The sequence below is a fragment of the Papilio machaon genome, chromosome 28 (assembly GCF_912999745.1).
Source record: "Papilio machaon chromosome 28, ilPapMach1.1, whole genome shotgun sequence".
NCBI lineage: Eukaryota > Metazoa > Arthropoda > Insecta > Lepidoptera > Papilionidae > Papilio > Papilio machaon.
In genome coordinates, this window is record NC_060013.1 from 3,852,530 (window position 1) to 3,873,811 (window position 21,282).

The 21,282-nt window shown below is 34.2% G+C and overlaps 2 protein-coding genes across 2 annotated transcripts in view; both read left to right on the top strand.

Annotated features, from left to right (window-relative positions):
• The window catches only part of LOC106714298 (protein phosphatase 1 regulatory subunit 3C), a 32,387-nt gene extending 28,349 nt beyond the window's left edge, over window positions 1-4,038 (top strand). The window contains exon 2 of the mRNA XM_014507315.2: window positions 2,591-4,038. Coding sequence (XP_014362801.2) covers window positions 2,591-3,439 — 849 coding nt within the window. The 3' untranslated portion in view covers window positions 3,440-4,038. The remainder of the gene's footprint in view (window positions 1-2,590) is intronic.
• A 6,491-nt stretch (window positions 4,039-10,529) lies between these two features.
• On the top strand, window positions 10,530-19,222 carry LOC106714299 (cleavage stimulation factor subunit 1). The gene is made up of 11 exons (XM_014507316.2): window positions 10,530-10,707; window positions 10,988-11,074; window positions 11,532-11,635; window positions 12,362-12,516; window positions 13,042-13,133; window positions 13,241-13,379; window positions 15,362-15,522; window positions 16,106-16,256; window positions 16,507-16,600; window positions 17,308-17,458; window positions 19,124-19,222. The coding sequence occupies exons 1-11, from the start codon at window positions 10,631-10,633 to the stop codon at window positions 19,212-19,214; spliced, it is 1,302 nt and encodes a 433-aa protein (XP_014362802.1). The 5' UTR covers window positions 10,530-10,630; the 3' UTR covers window positions 19,215-19,222.
• Window positions 19,223-21,282: the final 2,060 nt, after the last annotated feature.

Genomic DNA, 21,282 nt, shown 5'->3' on the forward strand with positions numbered 1-21,282 from the left:
TGCTAAATTATAAATATTATGATGACAGTTTTCTCTAAAATAGGTGGAAAGCGAATTTATTTCTTTGCAATGTATATATCCGTAAGAGAGGTGTCCCAGGACTACGCTAAAGGGAAGTCCGTAACCTGTATTTTTTATATCTTAATGGCAGATGCGTTGCTTACCTCTAATCCACAGAGGAGGGGGACACACAGAAAGAGCCTATTTCATCTTCATATGCATCCCCTTTTACGTGAAATCCTATCCTATCCTATCCTTTCCTATCCTTCACTTGTAAGAATATGATGAGAAGGGAAAGAGGAGTAAAAATAGATCTCCAGCGTGCAGATAAATCAGACAGAACGCTGTATCACTTCTACTTGAGTCGTGTTATGTGTGTTCGTGGTTTAGTCCACTCGTGTACCACTGTTCGAATATATCTCAGCCTATATCTCTGGGTTAATTTAAGTTGAATTGTTGTAACTTTATTACACATATTGTCTCTGTTTTGTTAAAGAGATCGCAAGGGATGACAATATGTAAAATGGCAGTGCAATGGAGTTCTAAAGGTTATTGTCTCTGCCTACACCACATCGCACGGACCGCTATAGCAACAGGTAGAACTGGCACACTATCACGCGCGCGCCGGCGCAGTGTCGCTGATCGCTGCGTGAAATGTGCAGTAACCATCGTTTTACATTATCCCGGACAGTCTTGTATCAAGTGAAAGTTTGATATTAAAGGTTTCGAAGTTTTTACAATTGTCTTTTTAATCTTAACGTTAAGGTTTACCAATTATTTTCTGACCATATAAAGTTAAAATTGCATTCTTACCACAATTTATATGTTTCAGTTTCTTACAAACAGTATGTTATGAAAGAAAGTTTAAAGTTTTATGTCGTAAAAATAGCTTTATGCACTTCTTTGCTTAATCGCTTTATGTGTGTCAAATTTCAAGTTCATCCGTTCGCACAATTTCCGTAAAAAGTGGAACAAAATTTTCGGCTCATCTAATAATATAGGTATACTAGCTGTCGCCCGCGACTCTTTCCGCGAGGAATAAAAAACTTAATAAGTAGCCTGCGTTCTTCAGACTGTGTTCTACATCTGTGTTAAATTTAATCAATATCCTTTGATCCGTTCAGGAGAGACTTTCTAATAAACATCCATTTAAACTTTCGTATTTAAAATATAACTAATTTAACTTGTTTTCGTTACACCAAAACTGCCACATATTAAAAATCGTGGTAAAAACCGTGGATTCCCACTGAGTAAAATATACACACAAGCATGGTTAGCTTAAGCCCGTTAACGCTCTCTTGAAACTACCAATCAATAATTAAAAATAAAAGTTGAAATAAATAAATCACTTCGGCAATAACAAATCTAAAAGTAAATATAAATAATACCGAATTGTGAATAATATTTATTACATTTTTGTTGTTGTTATTGTGCTGTGTTGGACGCCATTTAATTATCTCTCATTAAAATAATAACTTAATGATTTCTATAATTGTTTTTATTTATGTTATCTATGTTTACTGCTTGTTAAGTTATTTCTCACTATTTTAATATTATTTCTGAAGTTGGATACGTAACTTAAATAATGTTAAAATAGTTCAATATCTTTACAATAGGAATAATAGTACTTTGTTATTATCTTGACTTAATCACAGTATTATGTAATGTAGGATACGTAGGTATATTGAAATTAAATCTTTCATCTAGCAGTAATGACATAGTAATAGTATATAGTTACCATGGCAACAGATAAAGTAATCCCAATGACTATTGTAACATGGTTACTAGTTTCGCAAGTGTAAAAGTTTTCTTATTTAATGTAGTATCACATAAAATAAGAAAAATAACACATTTATTTTTATATCACATGTTTGTTCAAAACCATATCGATTTGACCTCGCTCCAATTACAATCAAGATGTCAATAAATTAAAAATAAGTGCATCAATAAAATGCATTCACAGTAAACAGCATACGAAATGAATTCAAAGATACATTCTCGTCAGATTTATCTTTATTATTGGTTCACTGTTGAACGAAAGCGGTTTGCCCACAGTAAAGAATTACTTTGTCATCTTCATATAGCAAATTCCGCACAATTCATTAAACGAGATCATCAGTTAGCTTCATATAGTAGGATTCCTAAGCCTCCAGAACCTCATTAATTAAATAAAACACAGAATACTGCTACTCCAGCTTTCTACTGTTAGGTAATGGCTTTTACTGCTCGAGTCAATTCGGGTACTGATTTACCCACACAAGGTAAAAAGTTACATGTCTATGATCTCTTAAGAAATGTAACTCTTTTCGTAGCATAGGTTACGGTTACGGGCTTTACCACTGTTTACTTCCAGTTAATGTAAACAATCCCTTAATACAACAGTTTGATTGATCTTGTTATTTACGTCGAGGCATTTCTTAATTACCTAAGAAAGTATAAATAGACTTGTCCTGACACTATCATTGTCACAGTAGTCCGTACGATATCAGACGCGTGGCCGGCGCCCGCGCGCCTATAAATACCCCGCTCGCTTTAGATTCCGTTTAGTTCGTACGTTGTATTATCACTGAGAGCACGTTCTTCTTTCCAGATGTGTGCCGCAATCGATATGTTGGCATCGGAGCAATTGTTCTACGGCCACAGTCCACCAGCCGGTTTCCTAACAGATTATACGCCACCAAGAAGACAAACGAAGATCACGGCTAGAGGTTACTCAGCACCGTGTTTATCAGTGCTCAAACCTGTGCAGTTAACTTTAAAATCAGCTCCCAGATCGTGTATACGGATACCAACAGAAAAGAAGAAGAAACACGTAGTGTTTGCTGATGATAGAGGATTCGCGTTAGAACATGTCAAATTTATGACAGAACCATCACATGTACCACCGTATTGGGCATTCAAAGTCGTAGCCAGTCCACCAATTGAAAGAAAAGTTAAACCAGTTGTAGATCTATGGGAGACGCGTTTCGTACAACCGGCGTCAGATTATCTAGAATTCAGAAGAAGGATTACAGAAGATTGTGTGTCATTAGAAAATGTTATAGTGAAACAAAACGAATTGGCAGTAGACGGTACTGTCAAGGTAAAGAATCTCGATTTCTCCAAAGAAGTATTTGTGAGAACATCTTCAGATGGATGGAGTACTAACGAAGATACATATTGTGCGTTCATAGAATCAGGTCCTTTGTTACAAAATGGTGTGTCAACGTATGATACTTTTGGATTTAGATTGCAACTTCCAATACATTCAAGAAGATTGGACTTCTGTGTCGGATTCCGTTGTCAAGGTAAAGAATTCTGGGACAATAATAATGGAAAGAATTACACAATAGAAAAGTCTTCAACGAGAAGTGTTCCAGCGTTATCATGTGCTAGAATTAATTACGGAAATTCTTGGTCAGTTAGATCAGACAATAATGGTAGTACTCCATATTGGTGAAAGTGAATACTAAAACGAAATGGTTCTTTTTTTTGGTTCTAACAATCCTTAAGGGATCTGTGATGCTTGTGCCATAGTGTCAGAAGATAGAGGTATCTATATTTTTCAAATTATCGTTATTTTATCTTGAATCAAGTGCTAGTGTTGCGCGATTGTCGATATATTTTAAGGAGACATTATTTTTAAGTGAGACGCGATCTGTTGGTATCGTTGACTTGGCTGAGGCAATAACAATATTATTTATTTCATTATATAACAAATACGATATCAATACAGAGCGCAACACTTTCACTTAGTGCAGATTAAGTAAAGGTTATTTATGTAAACTTGCATGAAGTCTGTTGAAAACACTAACCGCACTTATCGTTATATTCTGAGACCAAACTTCCCATATAAAAATATCGTCATCTCTCTCATTATCACTGACAAAACAGAGATAACAAAATATTTTCATACAGGGATTGGTCTCAGAAACCAACGATTAGTGAGGTAACCTCGTTAACGTCACTTAGAAGATATCTCATGTTGAATATAAAGGTATCCCTTAGCGACCAATAAAACTAATGTGGCGATTAAACTATTTAATATATTGAAATATATGGCTGATATGTTACAGATTATAAAATAAAATATAATCAATTAATAATTAATCCTTTGTTGATAAAATATAATCAAATATTGTTTATGTCGTGATAAAATCAAGCTTTTTATCGAAAAGTTTTAAAAATTTATTTGTTTATCGATAAAATTTAGTGTTTGTTTTACACCACACTAATAACAGCAAACATATTTTAGTTATTTATAAATCATTCAATAATAATAAATAAAAAAATAGGCGGGAAATCTTGGTAACTAATAATAGTAAAGAAACTATAAGTAGTCAAGTAAAAAATAATAATCACTATATTATATAAAGCTTAAAAATACTGTCGTAAATTATATCCATCAATAATTTTGCTATATGAATAGATAAATCATTGAAAAGGTTGACTACCCCTTTCTAATTGACGTATTAAAAGAGGTTGTCAACCTTTTTACATGAATGTATAATTTATTAACATGGTTGACAATATTTAATTAAATTCATGAATTATGTAAAAAAAGTTTTTTAAGTATTAAAAGACTGGCAATTGGTTAGCCGTTTTGAATTTACGTGCTAACAAACATCCATACATCAATTCAAACTTTCGCATTAATAGTATTAGTAAGATTAAATGTTAGTTAATTTTCATTATAGAGTTGAAGAAACTGACGCCCCTTACCTTATCTTAGGTCGTAAGAACTGAAGTTTCTTTGATAGGTAGCCATCTTTATTGAGGTCATTTATAATACCAATTGTTCAATGTACATTAAATGCACTCATTTATTTATAAAAGACATCTTTTCTTGAACGAAGTGTCAATAAATATAACCTTTGAAAAAGGTTACTAAAGGATAGCTATCTTACTTCTTACTAATATTAGAAATGCGATGTATGGATAGATATTTGTTAGCAGGTAACTCTAAAATGCCTAAACAGAGGGTCTAGCACGAATATTTGCAGCACGCGACTTCGTAACTTCTTTAAAGGAATATGTTGAAGGTTTGACGTTACGAAAACGTTCTCACAAATATTCGTGCTAGACCCTTTGATCTGGATGAAATTTGTCCCAGAAATATTAAATATAATTCACACAGAAACAATATTTTTATTAATACTAAAGCAGATCGAAAAGTTTCATTTAGATACATTTTTTTTTACAAATCACGTCAAAATATTTTTATATTTAATCTGTATTTATCACCAGACAGGTAGTAGACTGTTTCATATAGATAATTTTTTATTATATACAGATAAAAAAAACACGAGGACGCCGAGTGTCACGTATACAGTAGTGTTCGTGACTAAGAGAAGGAAAGGGATGAATTTATGTTATTTTAAGGTAAACTAACGTAAAATATAAAATTGTTAAACCATTAGAGTGTTAAAAGTTAATATTTTTTACTATTTTTTTACATTATTATTGTTGACATATTTTTAATAATCCTAAAACTATCATGGTTACACTAGTCTTTTTATTATATCCCACCGAATTAATAAAAAAAAGACGTCATATTTGAAATATCTAATGGTTTGCAACAATTTCTAAATTAAATTCTATTTTAGTTTGCAAGAAGTTATCGCAAGAAATAAAAAAAACATTACGTGTCTTCTTAAGGGTTATAATTATACATATTATTTTACGATTTTCTTTTTAAATTATCAATAAAGTGCTTAATTTTTATTATTATTCAAATTAATTTAATGTAAACTAAAAATATGAAGTTCGAAATAAGTAATACTCAATTCAAAGAATTATTTTCCCGCCATTTTTTATTTATATGTCAAAGGCAAAGGTCGCAACAAACATTCAGCCAGTTTAATTTTTATTCCAGACTTCATGCATGTCAGCTAGGAATCAACCTAGACAACACACACAATTTTGTTTAAATACAAAATTGCATTGTGTGTATGTAATTTTGATGTATGATTAATGTCAATTATAATTATTTATTGTGAGAGAATTATATTTTGTAATAAATATATATATTTACAATAATTGTGGGGGTTTTTTTTACAGATCGAGTTTAATATACGAAAGAACTGATAGTTTAAGTAAATGAATTTATGTAATTTTATAGTTAATTTTTTATATGTAATTTTTAATATTGTATCTTCTTAAATATTAAAATTAAATGACTGTTCCTGTAAATGATTTTGTCAATATTAAAATTTATTTTATATTTTCTGTTTTATTTTATCATTTTGGTAATACGTGAATATGGGAATGCTCCGAACTTGAGACTTTAAAAACGAACAATCTCAGAGCCTACCCTAATTTAGGGGTGACTAGGATAGTCAACCACACTGGCCCTTCAGTGCGGGTTGACTTCACACATATCATTGAATTTCTTCTCAGATATGAGCAGCATCACGATGTTTTCCTTCACCGTTAGAACGTCGGATAAATGTACATATTATGTAAATAAAAAATCGAAAAACACATTGGACTAGGTCCTAAGCCATCGACGCTCCTGCAACCTATAAGTACTATAAACTATTTAGTTTATGTCTTCATGCCTGGATTTTTTTATAAGAGAAGGGGGCAAACGAGTAGCGGGAACACCATGATGTTCGTCGACACCCACGGACAAGAACAATACCAGAGGAATCGCAGATGCGTTGCCGGCCTTAGAAATGGTGATACGCTCGCTTCTTGAAGGACCAAGAAGCGGTTTGGAAATACCGCTGAGGACAGACTATTCCACAACGCGGCAGTACGCGGTAGAAAGCTACGCGAAAACCGCACAGTTGTGGATTGCCAACCATCGAGATGGTGTGAAATGATTTCAAATTATAACAAACATCAAATAAACAAGCCTCACTTATATAGAGTGCTTTAGATAGCCTTCAAGGAATACAGCTAATAATTCATATTTTCATTGATAATTTTTAAGTTTACAAAGTACAAAGTACTCTATGGACTACAGTTACAGCAACGACTTTCGCCAAATTTCATTCAAAACAATTCAAACAATTTTTAAAGATTCATAATTTACTTTCAACAGAAAATGGCTTTTTTTCCAGCTGTAGAGTTCTTTTTATAATTCCGGCATAGTTAATAAGGAATACATTTTTAATCTTTTTTTTTAAATCGCTAGAATTACGTATATAAATACTATGACAGATGACAGTCGACTCTAAGCCAGTAGCGGTGTAAGGTTGGGACTAGGGAGTATAAGAGGACGCCTAAGGTGCCAGAGTCATACGTAAAGAGGCGTCTTTGGTGCCCTAAGATACCCCTATATTTGTGAAGATTTTCCCAGACACCAAAATAAGGGCCCAGGGCGCTGAAAACCGGCCCTGCTCTTAGCGATTGAACCACCTACATACAGCTTTCAATTCTTATCTCCATTGAATTAGAAAAAGAACGTACCTATATTAATAGTCGTGAAAAAATATGTATATATAGACAACAATAAAAAGCCATTGACCTTTTCATACATTTATAGTACATATTCGACCCCAAGACCAATGAATACGTGATTAAGATAAATATATCACGCAGTGATCACACTAAAGGCGTGGTACGTTACTACGCATAGAGGTCAATCTGTTGTACGGCAGAGGTCATTTGTACGGAAGCGTAAACAGGAATTTAAATAGCAAAAAACAGAAAAAATCGTTATTGGTAGGCTAAGGTTGTCTTTTACCAAGACATGTTCTTTATCAAGAATTAAAATAGAATGGAATTTGAAAAAAAAAATCTTGTGAAAATGGTTATATGATAAACGACGAATATGTCAAAATTAACAACAAATGAAATGAAATTAACCCAAATATTTAACATCATCATCAGCTCACTATACGTCCCCACTGAAGAGCTCGGAGCCTACCCCAAATTAGGGGTGACTAGGTAGTAACCACGCTGGCCAAATGCGGGTTGGTTGACTTCTGACTATCACACATATCATTGAATTTCTTCTCAGATATGTGCAGCATCACGATGTTTTCCTTCACCGCAAGAACGTAAATGTACATATGTAAATCGAAAATCGAAAAACACATGGCGGGTTTCGAACCAGGACTTGCAGATTGCAAGTCAAGTGCTTAACCCCTGAGCCACTGACGCTCTGTAATATTTAACATAGAAGGCAGTAATTACACTGCTCTATTTTTTACAAGAAAATTTTTTATCTTACTAATATTATAAATGCGATTGTTTAGATGAATGGATGGATGGATGTTTCTTTGACCACAAAACGGCTACTAGGATCTCGATAAAATTTGACATAGAGGTATAGCATAGTCTTGAAGAACACATAGGACACACATTACTTATGAAGTTTTTTTTTAATTCCATGCGAACGACAGCTAATTTTGAATAATTATTAAAAAACATAAATCGTATCATTAATTAAAAATGTTGAGGTCTTAATTGGCATACAAATCAGAGTATACAAATAATTTTAATTGCATATCCAATTTGTGAGATATCAAGTTTATATAAATATAAATCTTAAAATAAGATGAGTAAATAGGTAATTATTGCCGTGACCCCTCGCCTGACAACCCTGGGTCATTCCGGTTAATTAAAACGTAACATTACGTAGCGTGAAATCTTAGGGATATTCCATACAACGCTGTGCTGCGGTAAATATGATTTTTCAAGATTCTGTTAAAGATGCTCCTATGATATATTAAATTAAAAACTAGAATTAAACACCTATTCTTACATAATAGTGATAGCTAAAATGCTTTGTTTTTTTATATTATATTAAAAATATTATACTCAAATTATATTTAATATTATATACGTATGTATACGCATATTTATTTTATTTTAAGTGATTATTGTCAATGGCCATCCGTAGACTATGGACCGTAGTAACGTCAGAGTTGCTGCTTGCTGCAGTTTCTTTGCCGGTATTTAAAAATAAAGTGCACTCTTTTTTGAAAGTAAAGTAATGATTTAGAAATACCGTTTAAGAAATTCAATTTTTTTATTTTATTTATATTGACTTTTTTTAAGAATGAAAGCTCATATTTTACGTAATTTCGCTAATCTATAATTGATTCCTGTTACTTTTCCAAAAACGTAATTGTTTTTGCCTGAGTGGTTTGTTGGATGTCTATGGGCAGCTGTCGTTTTACGAAATCGGCGAATTCAGGTGGCCGCTTTCTCGCTTGCCACCTCATAGTATAAAAAAGATTGTTAGTGTGAATGTGTCTTGCAGGTCACAGAGACTTCAAGAGGTTATCAGCGCCAGACGGTGGCATAATATAATGTCGCGGATTAGACAGCCGGTGGCTGCATGATGTTATTAAACAACAGACACTATCTTAATAAAACTTTCCTTAACAGCATAAAAAGTTATGCCAAGGTTCACATTATGCCAGTACAGTAAGCTAGTAGCACTCGAAATCACCGCTGACAAATAACTGGCATAATGTAGAGACTCACTGACGCTAGTGTGCATGCCAGTTCAGTCATTACATTCGTAATTGCATAATTTAAATGTATATGCTAACAGATCAATTGTACAGAAACCACACGTTGTTTTTTTTTAGGGATTTTTTATCTGGACTAGGAATCGGAAGAAAAAGATCGTGTTAGCGCCAGCGACCATCATTCTTTCTATGTTCGTTGTTTATAAATCTGTCAAAGTTTTTATTCATTTGGGATTTTTGAATAAAAATGTATTCTGTAATAACTGTGCCGGAATAAAAATATAGCTCCGAAGCCGGAGAATTCTATATTGATAGAATGGTAACTAAAAACTAAAAATTGAGGTTATAAAATGGTTTTTAGTTTCACGGAAAACTATTGTCATAACAGTCCCTGTTAGCCAGTGCTACTATTCTACTGTTCTGATTGGCATAATGTAAACCTGGCATTTTTTATGTTGGTAGCATGTCCTTATTTTTGATAATTTTGCTACAATTAATTAATATTTTGAAGTTATTATATGTAGTTAAGTGTTGATAAGACCTTTAACCAATTATATCAGCATGTGCACGAAATAAGATGTAAATTACACGCATGTTTTATAAACATGATTTCTGAACATGTTTTTTGCTTATGAACTTTCACAATGTCATTGTAATTAACCAATATAATGATAAGAAATAAATATTATCAATAATTTAACGAAAAATAAATTGTTGTTTGGTTCTTTGTTGACATTGAGTTAAAATCTAATCTGTTATTATATGTATATTTAAAAGAGTAAATTGCTTCACTCTAGGACCAAGTATCTATTCTTTATCTTAGGCTTCACTGATATATCGAGGCAGACCAAACTATTGAGGTATATAATATATATATATATATATTTCGGTATTTCCTTCACGCGAATAAAGTCGCGAATGTCTGCTTGTCAAATAAATGAGATTTCTTTTTGATATTTAAAAAAATATCTACAAAAACTAGTTTATTTTAGTAAACTGATAACATTGATGTAGGCAAAGAGAATTTTCCTATTTAATCTGTGGGTTTGTGTTTTTTTTTTTACCTTTTGCTAATTAATCTGTGTTTTTGTTTTGTTTATCTAAGTGTCAATGTCAGGCAACGTCAAAGTGTCAAACTCGCTTGGTTATAGCGGCGTTTTATTTTGTTATATATAGATTTAAAAAGTTTGCCTTCTTGTAATTCTAAATAGTTTAAGATAATGAAGGAAAATAACGGTGATATAGACACAAGAAATGTGGTAAAAAACAGAGAACTACTGTATCGAATGATAATAAGGTATGTAAGAAAAGATGTTTTCGATATTTTTGAACGGCTTTTATATTTTTACTAACAATAAAATACGATTAAATTACATACATTTTGATTTAACAGTATAATTAGGGTGTAAATATAAAGTTATTTTATCAAATTAAAGTAATTCAAAAAATTGTCGAAAATGGAAAGTAATATTTCTGTTGTGCCTTTGATAAACTTCATATAGATTAGAATTACTGTGAAAAAAAATTCAATAATATAATTGTAACAAATTAATATGTATTCATAAATATTTATCCAGCCAGTTGTACTATGATGGATTCCAAGCAATTGCAGCAAGTCTCTCCGCTGCAGTGCATGCTGATCCACCATGTCCACCAAGTGATAGGTATGTCCACCTTACATCTAATTTTGTTTGAGTTTAGTTTAAGTTTTTTACCAGAAATAGTTTAGAAGTAGATAGTTTTAAAGTAAATGAGCTTGAGAGTGGAGTTAAAAAAACTTAATAAGTGGCCTATGAGGTTTTCCAGATATATGTTCTACATCAATGCCATTTCAAGAAGACCTGTTTAACAGTTCTGGAGATACCTTCTAACAAATATTTATCCATCCATCCATCCAAAGATTTGCATTTATAATATTAGTAAGACTGTAATTTTTCTATTGTTTAGTTTAGTCTTGATTGGATTAAATTTTTGTCCGTCTGTCTACGTGTATAATCTCAGGAACGACTGGAAGAATGTTTTCTGGACATTGTTTATGAGTTGGTGATAACTGGCTAGATTTCTTTTGTGCTGATGTAATCACAGGTTATAGCTAGTTTTAAATAAATTTCATGTCCACAGGCTTTTGAATGTTATGATGGTTGGTCTCCAGCATGAGCCTGATAGGAAGGATAGACTCGCAGCCTCAAGCGGTGCGGAGCATCTCCTCGGCACAACTGGCTTTGGTAAGTACATATAAAGAAGAAACTGAATAATTGAAAATATAGGAATATATCCTTTGTTGATTAAAGATACCTATAGAAATATCTATAGAAGGATCACGGCCACACTCTTAGTACGGTCCATTAAAAGAAAACTTCGCTGCCCTATTCCCCTTACCAAAACCAGCTTTGCGCAAAGACATTACAACTTTCTTGCACCCTGGATCCTACAACCAAATTCTAGTGCAGAGTGATACCAACCTAGGAGCTTTGAGTAATTTTAAATTTAAAAAATATATAACACAATGGCTAATGGCTCTTGACTACGACTATACTGAAAATCTATTAAAAATAACGCAATAAAATATCAGACGTTCCAAATTTCAAAAAAAAATTGTAGAATATTTAAAAAAAAAAATTACACATACACTTTCAAACACAAACACACAAAACACATACTATTACACACAAATTGTCTCTTTAATATAACAAAATACAATGTATCTTTTAATATATTATAATATAGCAACTAACGCTTAATTAAGTAATATATAAGAGAAGGTTCCCCGAAACACAGTTTTAACTAGTTCGGGAGACAGAGCCCCACTAATTTTGTGAAAAATGGCTTATAGTTAAATAAAGAAATTTATTATTAAATTTATCTATGGGCGATCCTTCGCTATTTTAGCGAATTAAGGTTCCTTGCTTATTTGGTACCTTATATTTAATTAAAAAATCTTTTGCGTATAGATTTGGAATACGAGATGGATGCGTCGTCATTGGCGCCTGAGCCGGCAACGTACGAGACGGCCTATGTGACGTCACACAAGATGGCGTGTCGCGCCGGCGCATTCAGCGCCTGCGGACAGTTAGTTGCCACTGGTAGTGTTGACGCTAGTATTAAGGTGAGGGTATTTGAACAACACACATTCCTACCGAGGTATTTACCTCATTGATAATGAAAATAAGTTTTAAATTTGTCTATCTGTATGTCTGACCTCAATGGTGAGTTTGGTCTGGATAATCTCCGGAACGGATGGACCAATTTTGAAGGGACTTTGACGGGAAGGTAGCTGATGCATCCGGGCATATTATAGGGTTCTTTTTTTTAATTCTGTGCTGACGAAATCGTGGGCAAACAATAGTATTGAAAATAGATATAGAAATCAATAATGTGTTTTTCATGTTCAGAATTGATCTGTTTGGTACAAATTTAACTGGATCTATAGATAGTCAAAGCAATCTAAAAATCTGATCTATTGTTTAGATAGGCTTAGGTTTACGCTTGGGTCTAGGGATTATTAGATTTTTAATAGCACTAAACCTCTTTGGTGTCCTCGGAATATCCTAACAAAGTTTCATCAGAATATGTCTAGGAGTTTAAGAACGCCTAAAAAAAAGATAATAAAGCATTTGGTGTATATTTATAGATTCTGGACGTGGAAAGAATGTTAGCTAAGTCTGCTCCCGAAGAAGTGGATCCTGGTCGTGAGCAGCAAGGACATCCGGTTATCAGAACACTGTGAGTTCATTGTAATCTAACTAGTTAGATTATAAATTGACGGTCAAATTGGTCTAGTAGTTAAGTATGGTTGGGTTTTTTTTAACACTTTCTTTTCATTACCCTAGTTACGATCATACAGATGAGATCACAGCTCTTGACTTCCATCCTCGGGAGCAGATCCTGGTGTCAGCTTCCAGGGACTGCTGCATCAAACTCTTCGATATCACGAAGGCATCTGCTAAAAAAGCTTATAAATCTATTACGGTGAGTTCTTTTTCACTTATTTCTGTGGAAAGAAGGTCCAAGAAGACCTTCTCTGGTACATGAAAGATCATAAAGGGAAGTAAAGTTGGTTCAGAAATGTAGCCATAAGGTTCAGCCTAAAGTTTGGGATTTTTTTTTTACAAGTAAAAATAGTTTCTATATTTCATAATGTCGGTTAAAATTTTTCATTGAATCTGATACGAGGCATGCCTTTTAAGTTTTGTCGTTTGAAGAAAAAAACACAAATAGAATCTTATAGTACTTTTTATTGTTTTTAAAGGTATTCACCACGTAGCTTAATACACTTTTCCATTCGCTCAAACCAGTTATTATAACATTTATTCCACTCTAAAGTAGGGGTGTTGAAAATGGCTCACTTGAAAGCGTCGACTGCTTCTTCACCGGGCTGGAACCTTTGACCAGGAAGACTTTTCTTAATTTTAGGAAATGTAAAGAAATCGTTAGGGCTTAGGTCAGGACTGTATGGAGGATGGTCAAGAATTTCTACTTTTTCCTGCTACAAATACTCAATCGTTTGACGAGCGCCGTGTAAGCTTGCGTTGTCGTGGTGCAGGATAATGTGTCGCTTTGAGTTAGATTTTCGCATTTCGGCGATGACTTGTGGTAAACAAACTATGGTATACCACTCTGCATTCACCGTTCTACGATCTTCAAGTGCAATAGTCGCAACATGGCCTTTTTTTCCAACGAAGGTGGCCACCATCTTCTTTAAAGTGCTTCGCGAACGAACAACTTTAGTCGGCTTTGGCTTGTCTTGAAAGACCCAGATTGTAGATTGTTGTTTGGAATCAGGATCGTAGGCATAGATCCAAGATTCGTCACCACTGATGATGTCGTAGACGTGGTTTGACTCTCCTCGGTCCAACCTTTGCAGAGTTTTCTTACACCATCTGACGCGGGCCGCCTTGTGATCGTCTGATAGCAGATGCGGTATCCAACGGCAGACTAGCTTTCTCACACCAAGCGCTTGATGCAAGATCTTCTGAATGGTTGTCCCTGAGATGCCTAATAGAACCTCTATCTCTCGATACGTCACATGACGATATTCGAGAATTAGTTGTCTCACAGCAATGATGTTATCTTCGGTGAAGGCGGATTTTGGACGTCCTTCGCGAGATTTTTCACTAAGACTAGTATGTCCACGCTGGAATTCTAAGTACCAGCGTTCGACAGTCCGCAGACATGGGGCTTCATCACTGAACACAGATGTTAGCTCTTCAAAACACTGAAGCCGTGTCAGGCCTCTTTTAAAGTTGTAGAAAATTATTGCACGAACAGTTTCCTTAGAAAGATTCATTTTCGTACGTTACCTGGCAGATTCAAATCGACGCTGTGACTAAACAATAGCATTAATCTTAATACTTTCAACTGTTTTAAGATTCAAAATGTAAACACACTCGAATATAAAACAGTTCAAAATACAAAATTGCCGGGAAATATTGAAACGACAGAACTTAAAAGGCATGCCTTGTAACTAGAAAAATATCATTAGATTTTTTCTTTTGTAATCTTTCAAATTCAGAAAATCCTACCAAATTTAATTATATTCTTTCTAATAGCTTTAAAGTTGGTCATTCAAAGTGGAACTTATAAAAATCAAAGTTTGTAAAAAACTAAAAAATAACTACGAGTAATAACTACATTAATTGAAATCCTAAGTTTTTAGTAACAGCGCCATCTATTGGAATCCTATATTTTAGTAACAGCGCCATCTATTGGAATCCTATATTTTAGTAACAGCGCCATCTATTGGAATCCTATATTTTAGTAACAGCGCCATCTATTGGAATCCTATATTTTAGTAACAGCGCCATCTATTGGAATCCTATATTTTAGTAACAGCGCCATCTATTGGAATCCTATATTTTAGTAACAGCGCCATCTATTGGAATCCTATATTTTAGTAACAGCGCCATCTATTGGAATCCTATATTTTAGTAACAGCGCCATGTGTATTCCAGGATGCGGAGCAAGTGCTGTGTGTGTCATTCCATCCTCTAGGTGATCACATCATAGCGTCGACAACTCACCCAGTGATCCGTCTGTATGACGTCACAACCAGTCAGTGCTTCGTCTGCCCCATACCCTCGCATCATCACAAGAAGCAGGTGAATTCTATAAAGTGAGTATTATGTAGATCCTTCTGTTGTTATTAAAGCAAATTGAATTTGAAGTCTTTCGACTGTCATCAGGGTTATCTGACATCTCCGAGCGGGCGTGGACTTGCGGATATTCCAATAAAATAACTGTTGTAACAATTATCACAATTATAACTATCGATGATACAATTAATGTCATTACTAAAGTAATTTAGGATTGTTAAGATAGAATTGGATTTAAGTATAGTAACGTCCACCGAGCACGTGGTTGCGTGCGCACCTTATGACGATTCAAACCGAACTGACAGATTTGTCAAGATGGCCGCCCTACCAGTGCTCGGTGTTCGTTATGGGTATTGACAGCGCCAACAAATTTATTGTATGTACGTTTAAAGTTGTTTTTATTTTGTGTTTGTTTGTTTAATGCTTCGAAGACTAACGGCTGTAAGTCTCCGATATTACAGTAGTTTGTACCAGCAGTAATAAGTCGCCGGGGTTTGTGTGACTACTTTTTCCAATTTATAAAACAGCGCCATCTATCGTCCTTAGCTTTCTCACCTATAAGCTATAGAGATGTGGTGCCATCTACCGGCGTTTTAATTTCAGGTTTTCTCCCAACGGCAAATACTTCGCCAGCGGCAGCGCTGATGGCACAGTGAAGCTGTGGGACACCGTCTCCAACAGGTGCTTCAACACCTTCCTGGCTGCGCATGATGGTGCCGAGGTCTGCTCTGTCGAATTCACCAGGAACAGCAAGGTACTGACACACTGCTGGCACACCTACTGGCACACCTACTGGCACACCTGCTGGCACACCTACTGTCACACCTGCTGGCACATTATTTGCACACATCTTGGAACACCTTGTTGCAAATACGTGGCACACTTGACACACATGCTGGTATGTTACTGGCACACCTTGTGGTGCACTCTTCTTGCACAATTTTAGCACACCTCCTGGCACACTTATGTCTTTTAGTGATTTTTTTTTTGATATGTTATTCCAGTATTTGCTGACTGCGGGTTTGGACTCCTCCATCAAGTTGTGGGAGTTGGCCAGCAGCAGGTGTCTCATACAGTACACCGGCGCCGGGACAACTGGTGAGTGCTGACCAAGTCGTCACATTGTAAACTGACTAACTTAAATAATGTTCACGCATTAAATACCCGAATTATGTGGAAGGACGATCTTAGACGTTTTAGCTATTTGTTTATTAAACTTTTCATTGACTTTCATCAAATTAATATCCATACTATTGACATTAATATTTTATCAAATAAACATCCGTATTATTGACATATTTCATCGAATAAATATCCACACTATTTGTAATGTCTGGGATGTGTGAGTGAAACGACGGTTGGTTTTGGACTTTGGCTTTATTCACACATATTGAGACGGTACATTATATTAGACTACCCACATTATAGCCATACACTACACTATTGACATACTTCATCATATAAATAACCGCACTTTTGATATCTTTCATCAAATAAACATCCGTACTATTGACAAATTTCATAAAATAAACATCCGTACTATTGACAAATTTCATAAAATAAACATCCGTACTATTGACAAATTTCATCAAATAAACATCCGTACTATTGACATCTTTCATCAAATAAACATCCGTACTATTGACAAATTTCATCAAATAAACATCCGTATTTAAAACATAAAATCCGTAATCATATAGTATCCGTATTATAAAAATCTAATAAATTTATTATGTATTGACACATTTCATCAATTAATGTCTATACCATTGACATTTAATCAAATCAATGTCCATATGAATCAGGTAAACAGGAGCATCACGCACAAGCAATAATGAATCACACAGAAGACTACGTTATGTTCCCGGACGAGGCGACCACGTCACTTTGTACTTGGCACTCGCGCTCTGCCAACAGATGTAATCTTATGTCACTAGGACATAATGGTGCTGTCAGGTATAGTCAAATTAGTCATTTAGATTATCTATATATCTATCTATCTACTAGCTGTCGCTCGCGACTCCGTCCGCGCGGTTCGTAGATTTACCATAGCAGCGCCATCTATTGATTACTTACTCAACCCAGTCGAAAGGTATCGACATCTGTTAGAATCATTTGGAGTTAACAGATAATTGTGACTGTCAAATAATAACAGACAAATAATTAGCAATAAATTAAAATTGCGACTATAATTTGAGATTTAAACTATCCTATCTCTCAAGTTGGATCGAACTGCACATGGTGTGCGAATTTTATTATAATCGGTTAAGTGGTTTAGGAGTCCATTGAGGACAAACATTGTGACACGAGATTTATATATATTAAGATATATATATAAAAATGAATTGCTGTTCGTTAGTCTCGCTAAAACTCGAGAACGGCTGAACGGATTTATCTTATCTTAGTCTTGAAATGTTCGTGGAGGTCTAGGGAAGGTTTAAAAGGCGAGAAAAAATTCATACCGCTATTAAGTTTTTTTTTAACTGCGCGCGGACGGAGTCGCGGGCGACTGCTAGTCTTTCAATAAAGGTGGACGCCAAAAACAGAAAGAATAGACCTCGCCTGTTGAAAATCACAACACAGATGTTAAGTGGTATTAGATCAGTCTGTTGAAAGTGTACCGGAGGACTAATTTTTAGTTCTCTTATCTTGATAGGAAGTGGTGTATTTAGGGGAAGGGGAATCTTATAGGAATATGAAATATCTCCTCTGTCAAATGTCACTTTGCTATTTTGATGAATTTAGGTGGCTCGTTTGATATTTTGCCAAATTAAGATATCTCTTTCATGAGAAGCGCTGCTATCGCTTGGTTAGTTCTGTCAGAATATATTGATGACTCCTATAAATAAGGGTCAATGTGCAAATTGACAAATTTTCAGGAGAAGCTCTCAAAGTTTCAACCATATAGGAAAATAGACCGCATACGCCATTTTACTTTAGCAAAAAATACACATTTACATCTGTAAATGTGTATTTTTATTAAGTGCATGTTAACTAAACTAAGAGGTAACTTTAAAAATAAAAAAGTAAAAATCATCAATTTGTTACTTTGGCCCTTATACATAAGGACCCATCGATATAAAAGACCTACTTAACACGTTAACTGCCATAGCATAATTTTGATGATGGCATTTCCTTTTTTTTTTTGTTTTTGGTGTTATATTGACATCAATTATTTGTATTTATTTTCCTTAAAAAGTTTATGTACATAAAAACCAGTTCTATACGTAAAAATGTTAGGCCAAGATGAATATAGTTTGTTGGGGGCCTTGTCAGTCAATTTCAATAGAGAAAAAGCCCCGAAAGGTGCTTGACAGCTCCCTGGGTTCATTTGAATTTTTAAATTACATGCATTTGCGTCAGGCACTCGTGACTGATATGGCCCTAACAGATATCATATCTGTCAAGCACTGGTGCCTGACGTGGCAGTTAACGTGTTAAACAAAGAAAATGACTTTAAGACATGACAGCTACAGTATATAAAGGGTCTTGAGGTACTTTCTTCACGTTGACATGAAGGGCATTATGAGCTGTTAAAATTTAGTTTGACTTCCACCGTGATATCTTTGTTGGTGTGTGCATACAGTGAAATCCCAACTTAATACATTTTTTAATTCCTAGGTTTATAGTACATTCTGGAACAGCGCCTGCATTCCTAACTTGTAGTGATGACTACAGAGCAAGATTCTGGTACAGAAGGAATACACATTGATTTGTAATTAAAATGAAAAAAAAAAAAAACTTCATACTTCTTTGTGTTTAAATAAAGAATATTATGAACTGTTTTGATGTTTTATTCAATACTAGCTTTCACCTGTGACTCTGTTTGCAAGGAATTAAATAAAAAACTTAAAAAGTAGCCTTTGTCACTCCAGGTTATGTTTTACATCTATGCCAAATGTCATCAAGATCAGTTGAGACCTTCCGGATACATCTTCAAACATTCGCATATATAATACTAGCTGCCGATCGCGACTCCGCCCGCGTGGAATTAAAAATAATAAGTAGCCTATGTGTTCTTCCAGAATATGATCTACATCTGTGCCAAATTTCGTCGAAATCCGTGGAGCTGTTCTGGAGATATCTTCAAACAAATATCCATCCATCCAAACATTCGCATTTATAATATAAGTAAGATTTACTTTCTATGTAAAAAAACTTGTGAGCCGTCATGGGACGCCTGGCAGATGTGAAACATCGTGTGTGTACAAGTAATATGCATAAAATATTTAATAAATAAATAAATAAATGAATGAAGGAATGGAATGAATAAATAAATAATATTAAAAATTATTAAAATAATATATATATATATATATATATATATATATATATATATATATATGCATATATGAGGTATTAATATATACATTTATACCTCAGTATAGCTTGGCGACCCGTCGCCACGGCAAGCGTCGCCACACCAACGATTCGGTTTACAAGTGATCCTATAGATGTTTCACATCAAAATTGTTATGTTCATGACAACACTGGGGAAATTTAGCACAAATATGGCCTCCAGAGGTGCCATACAACTTACTTCTGTGCTCCGAACACTCCACCTAGAGGTATTAAACTATGGATTTAACATATTTATAAATATCATCCTCAAGAATTGTTTTTTTTAAATTACTATGAGGTCAGACCGCAATGACATGTATAAATGCAATGTCATAGCACAGTTCTGAGGTTACATTAACATTTGGATAACACAATATCAGTACATTAATAATAAAGTTGAAATTTGATTTGTCCGGAATGTTCGTGACGTATTTTAAGTAAAATTTAAATATCAATTTTGATTAACTAGCTATTTTACTAGCTGTTATCAGCGACTTTGTCTGAGTAAAATTGAAAACAAACTTTTAGAATTATTTTAAAAAGCCAAATTTCAAACTTAGTTTTTCTGAAAAGTGTTCATTTTCAAGCAACAATAATTTCTTTATTAGTACAGAGTGCAGGTACAGTCAGCTGCATAAATATAGTGGCAGACGAGATATCCAAATATGTAAGAACTCCTAAAGTGATCAATTGTGGGTATGTTCCGATATGCACTGCACAGTGCTATCACTGTAGAAAAATTCGTTCCGTTATGGACCGCCAGTATACTGCCGCAGTACCCTAGGGAAATATATGACGTCATAAATCGCCGCCATATTCTACTGTGAGCACTGGCGTTTTCGAGGTAAGGTACTCGCAGTACCTTGATCACGTGATCAGTCAAAACCACTCGAGTGCTTAGCGTCTTATAAACAAAGCTACAGTTTAATCAGAAAATTTTAAAGTTCTGTAATTAGTTTGGATTAATAAATAAAACAATGGAAGAATTGCAAAAATTAACCTTATTAGACTGTGTTCATAATGTGAACTTACAATTAAAACTTACTACACACAAAGTTAATATAGTTTAAGTAATGAAAAACATATTCTTTTTTATGAAAAAGTACTTACTTTTATTATATTATAAATTCAATTTACAATTAATATTAATTAAAATATTTATAATTTGACAGTACTCCAAAACAGTTTTTTTTAATGTACTAGAAAACTTGAATACACTCATTTGAATGCTGCGTCAAAAAATGCGGCTGACAGTATACGGGATTGCGTTCCGTTTTAAATCGTAACCAGTATAACTGGCTATAAAGGAACGGCTTCACAGTATACTGAATTGACGTCACACTGTACAATGGTCGCAGTCCATATCGGAACATACCCTTATAAAGATCTCAAAGCCAAAGCAGTCGGAATTATTTGAACTAACAATGTCATCTTGACAG

What these genes read in the sequence shown, in the direction of transcription:
- LOC106714299 (XM_014507316.2), top strand. Translation starts at nt 10,631, where the DNA reads ATGAAGGAAAATAACGGTGATATAGACACAAGAAATGTGGTAAAAAAC. An exon ending in GTGTTGACGCTAGTATTAAG is followed by an intron (nt 12,517 to 13,041) that starts GTGAGGGTATTT and finishes GTATATTTATAG; the next exon opens with ATTCTGGACGTGGAAAGAAT. An exon ending in AAGCTTATAAATCTATTACG is followed by an intron (nt 13,380 to 15,361) that starts GTGAGTTCTTTT and finishes TGTGTATTCCAG; the next exon opens with GATGCGGAGCAAGTGCTGTG.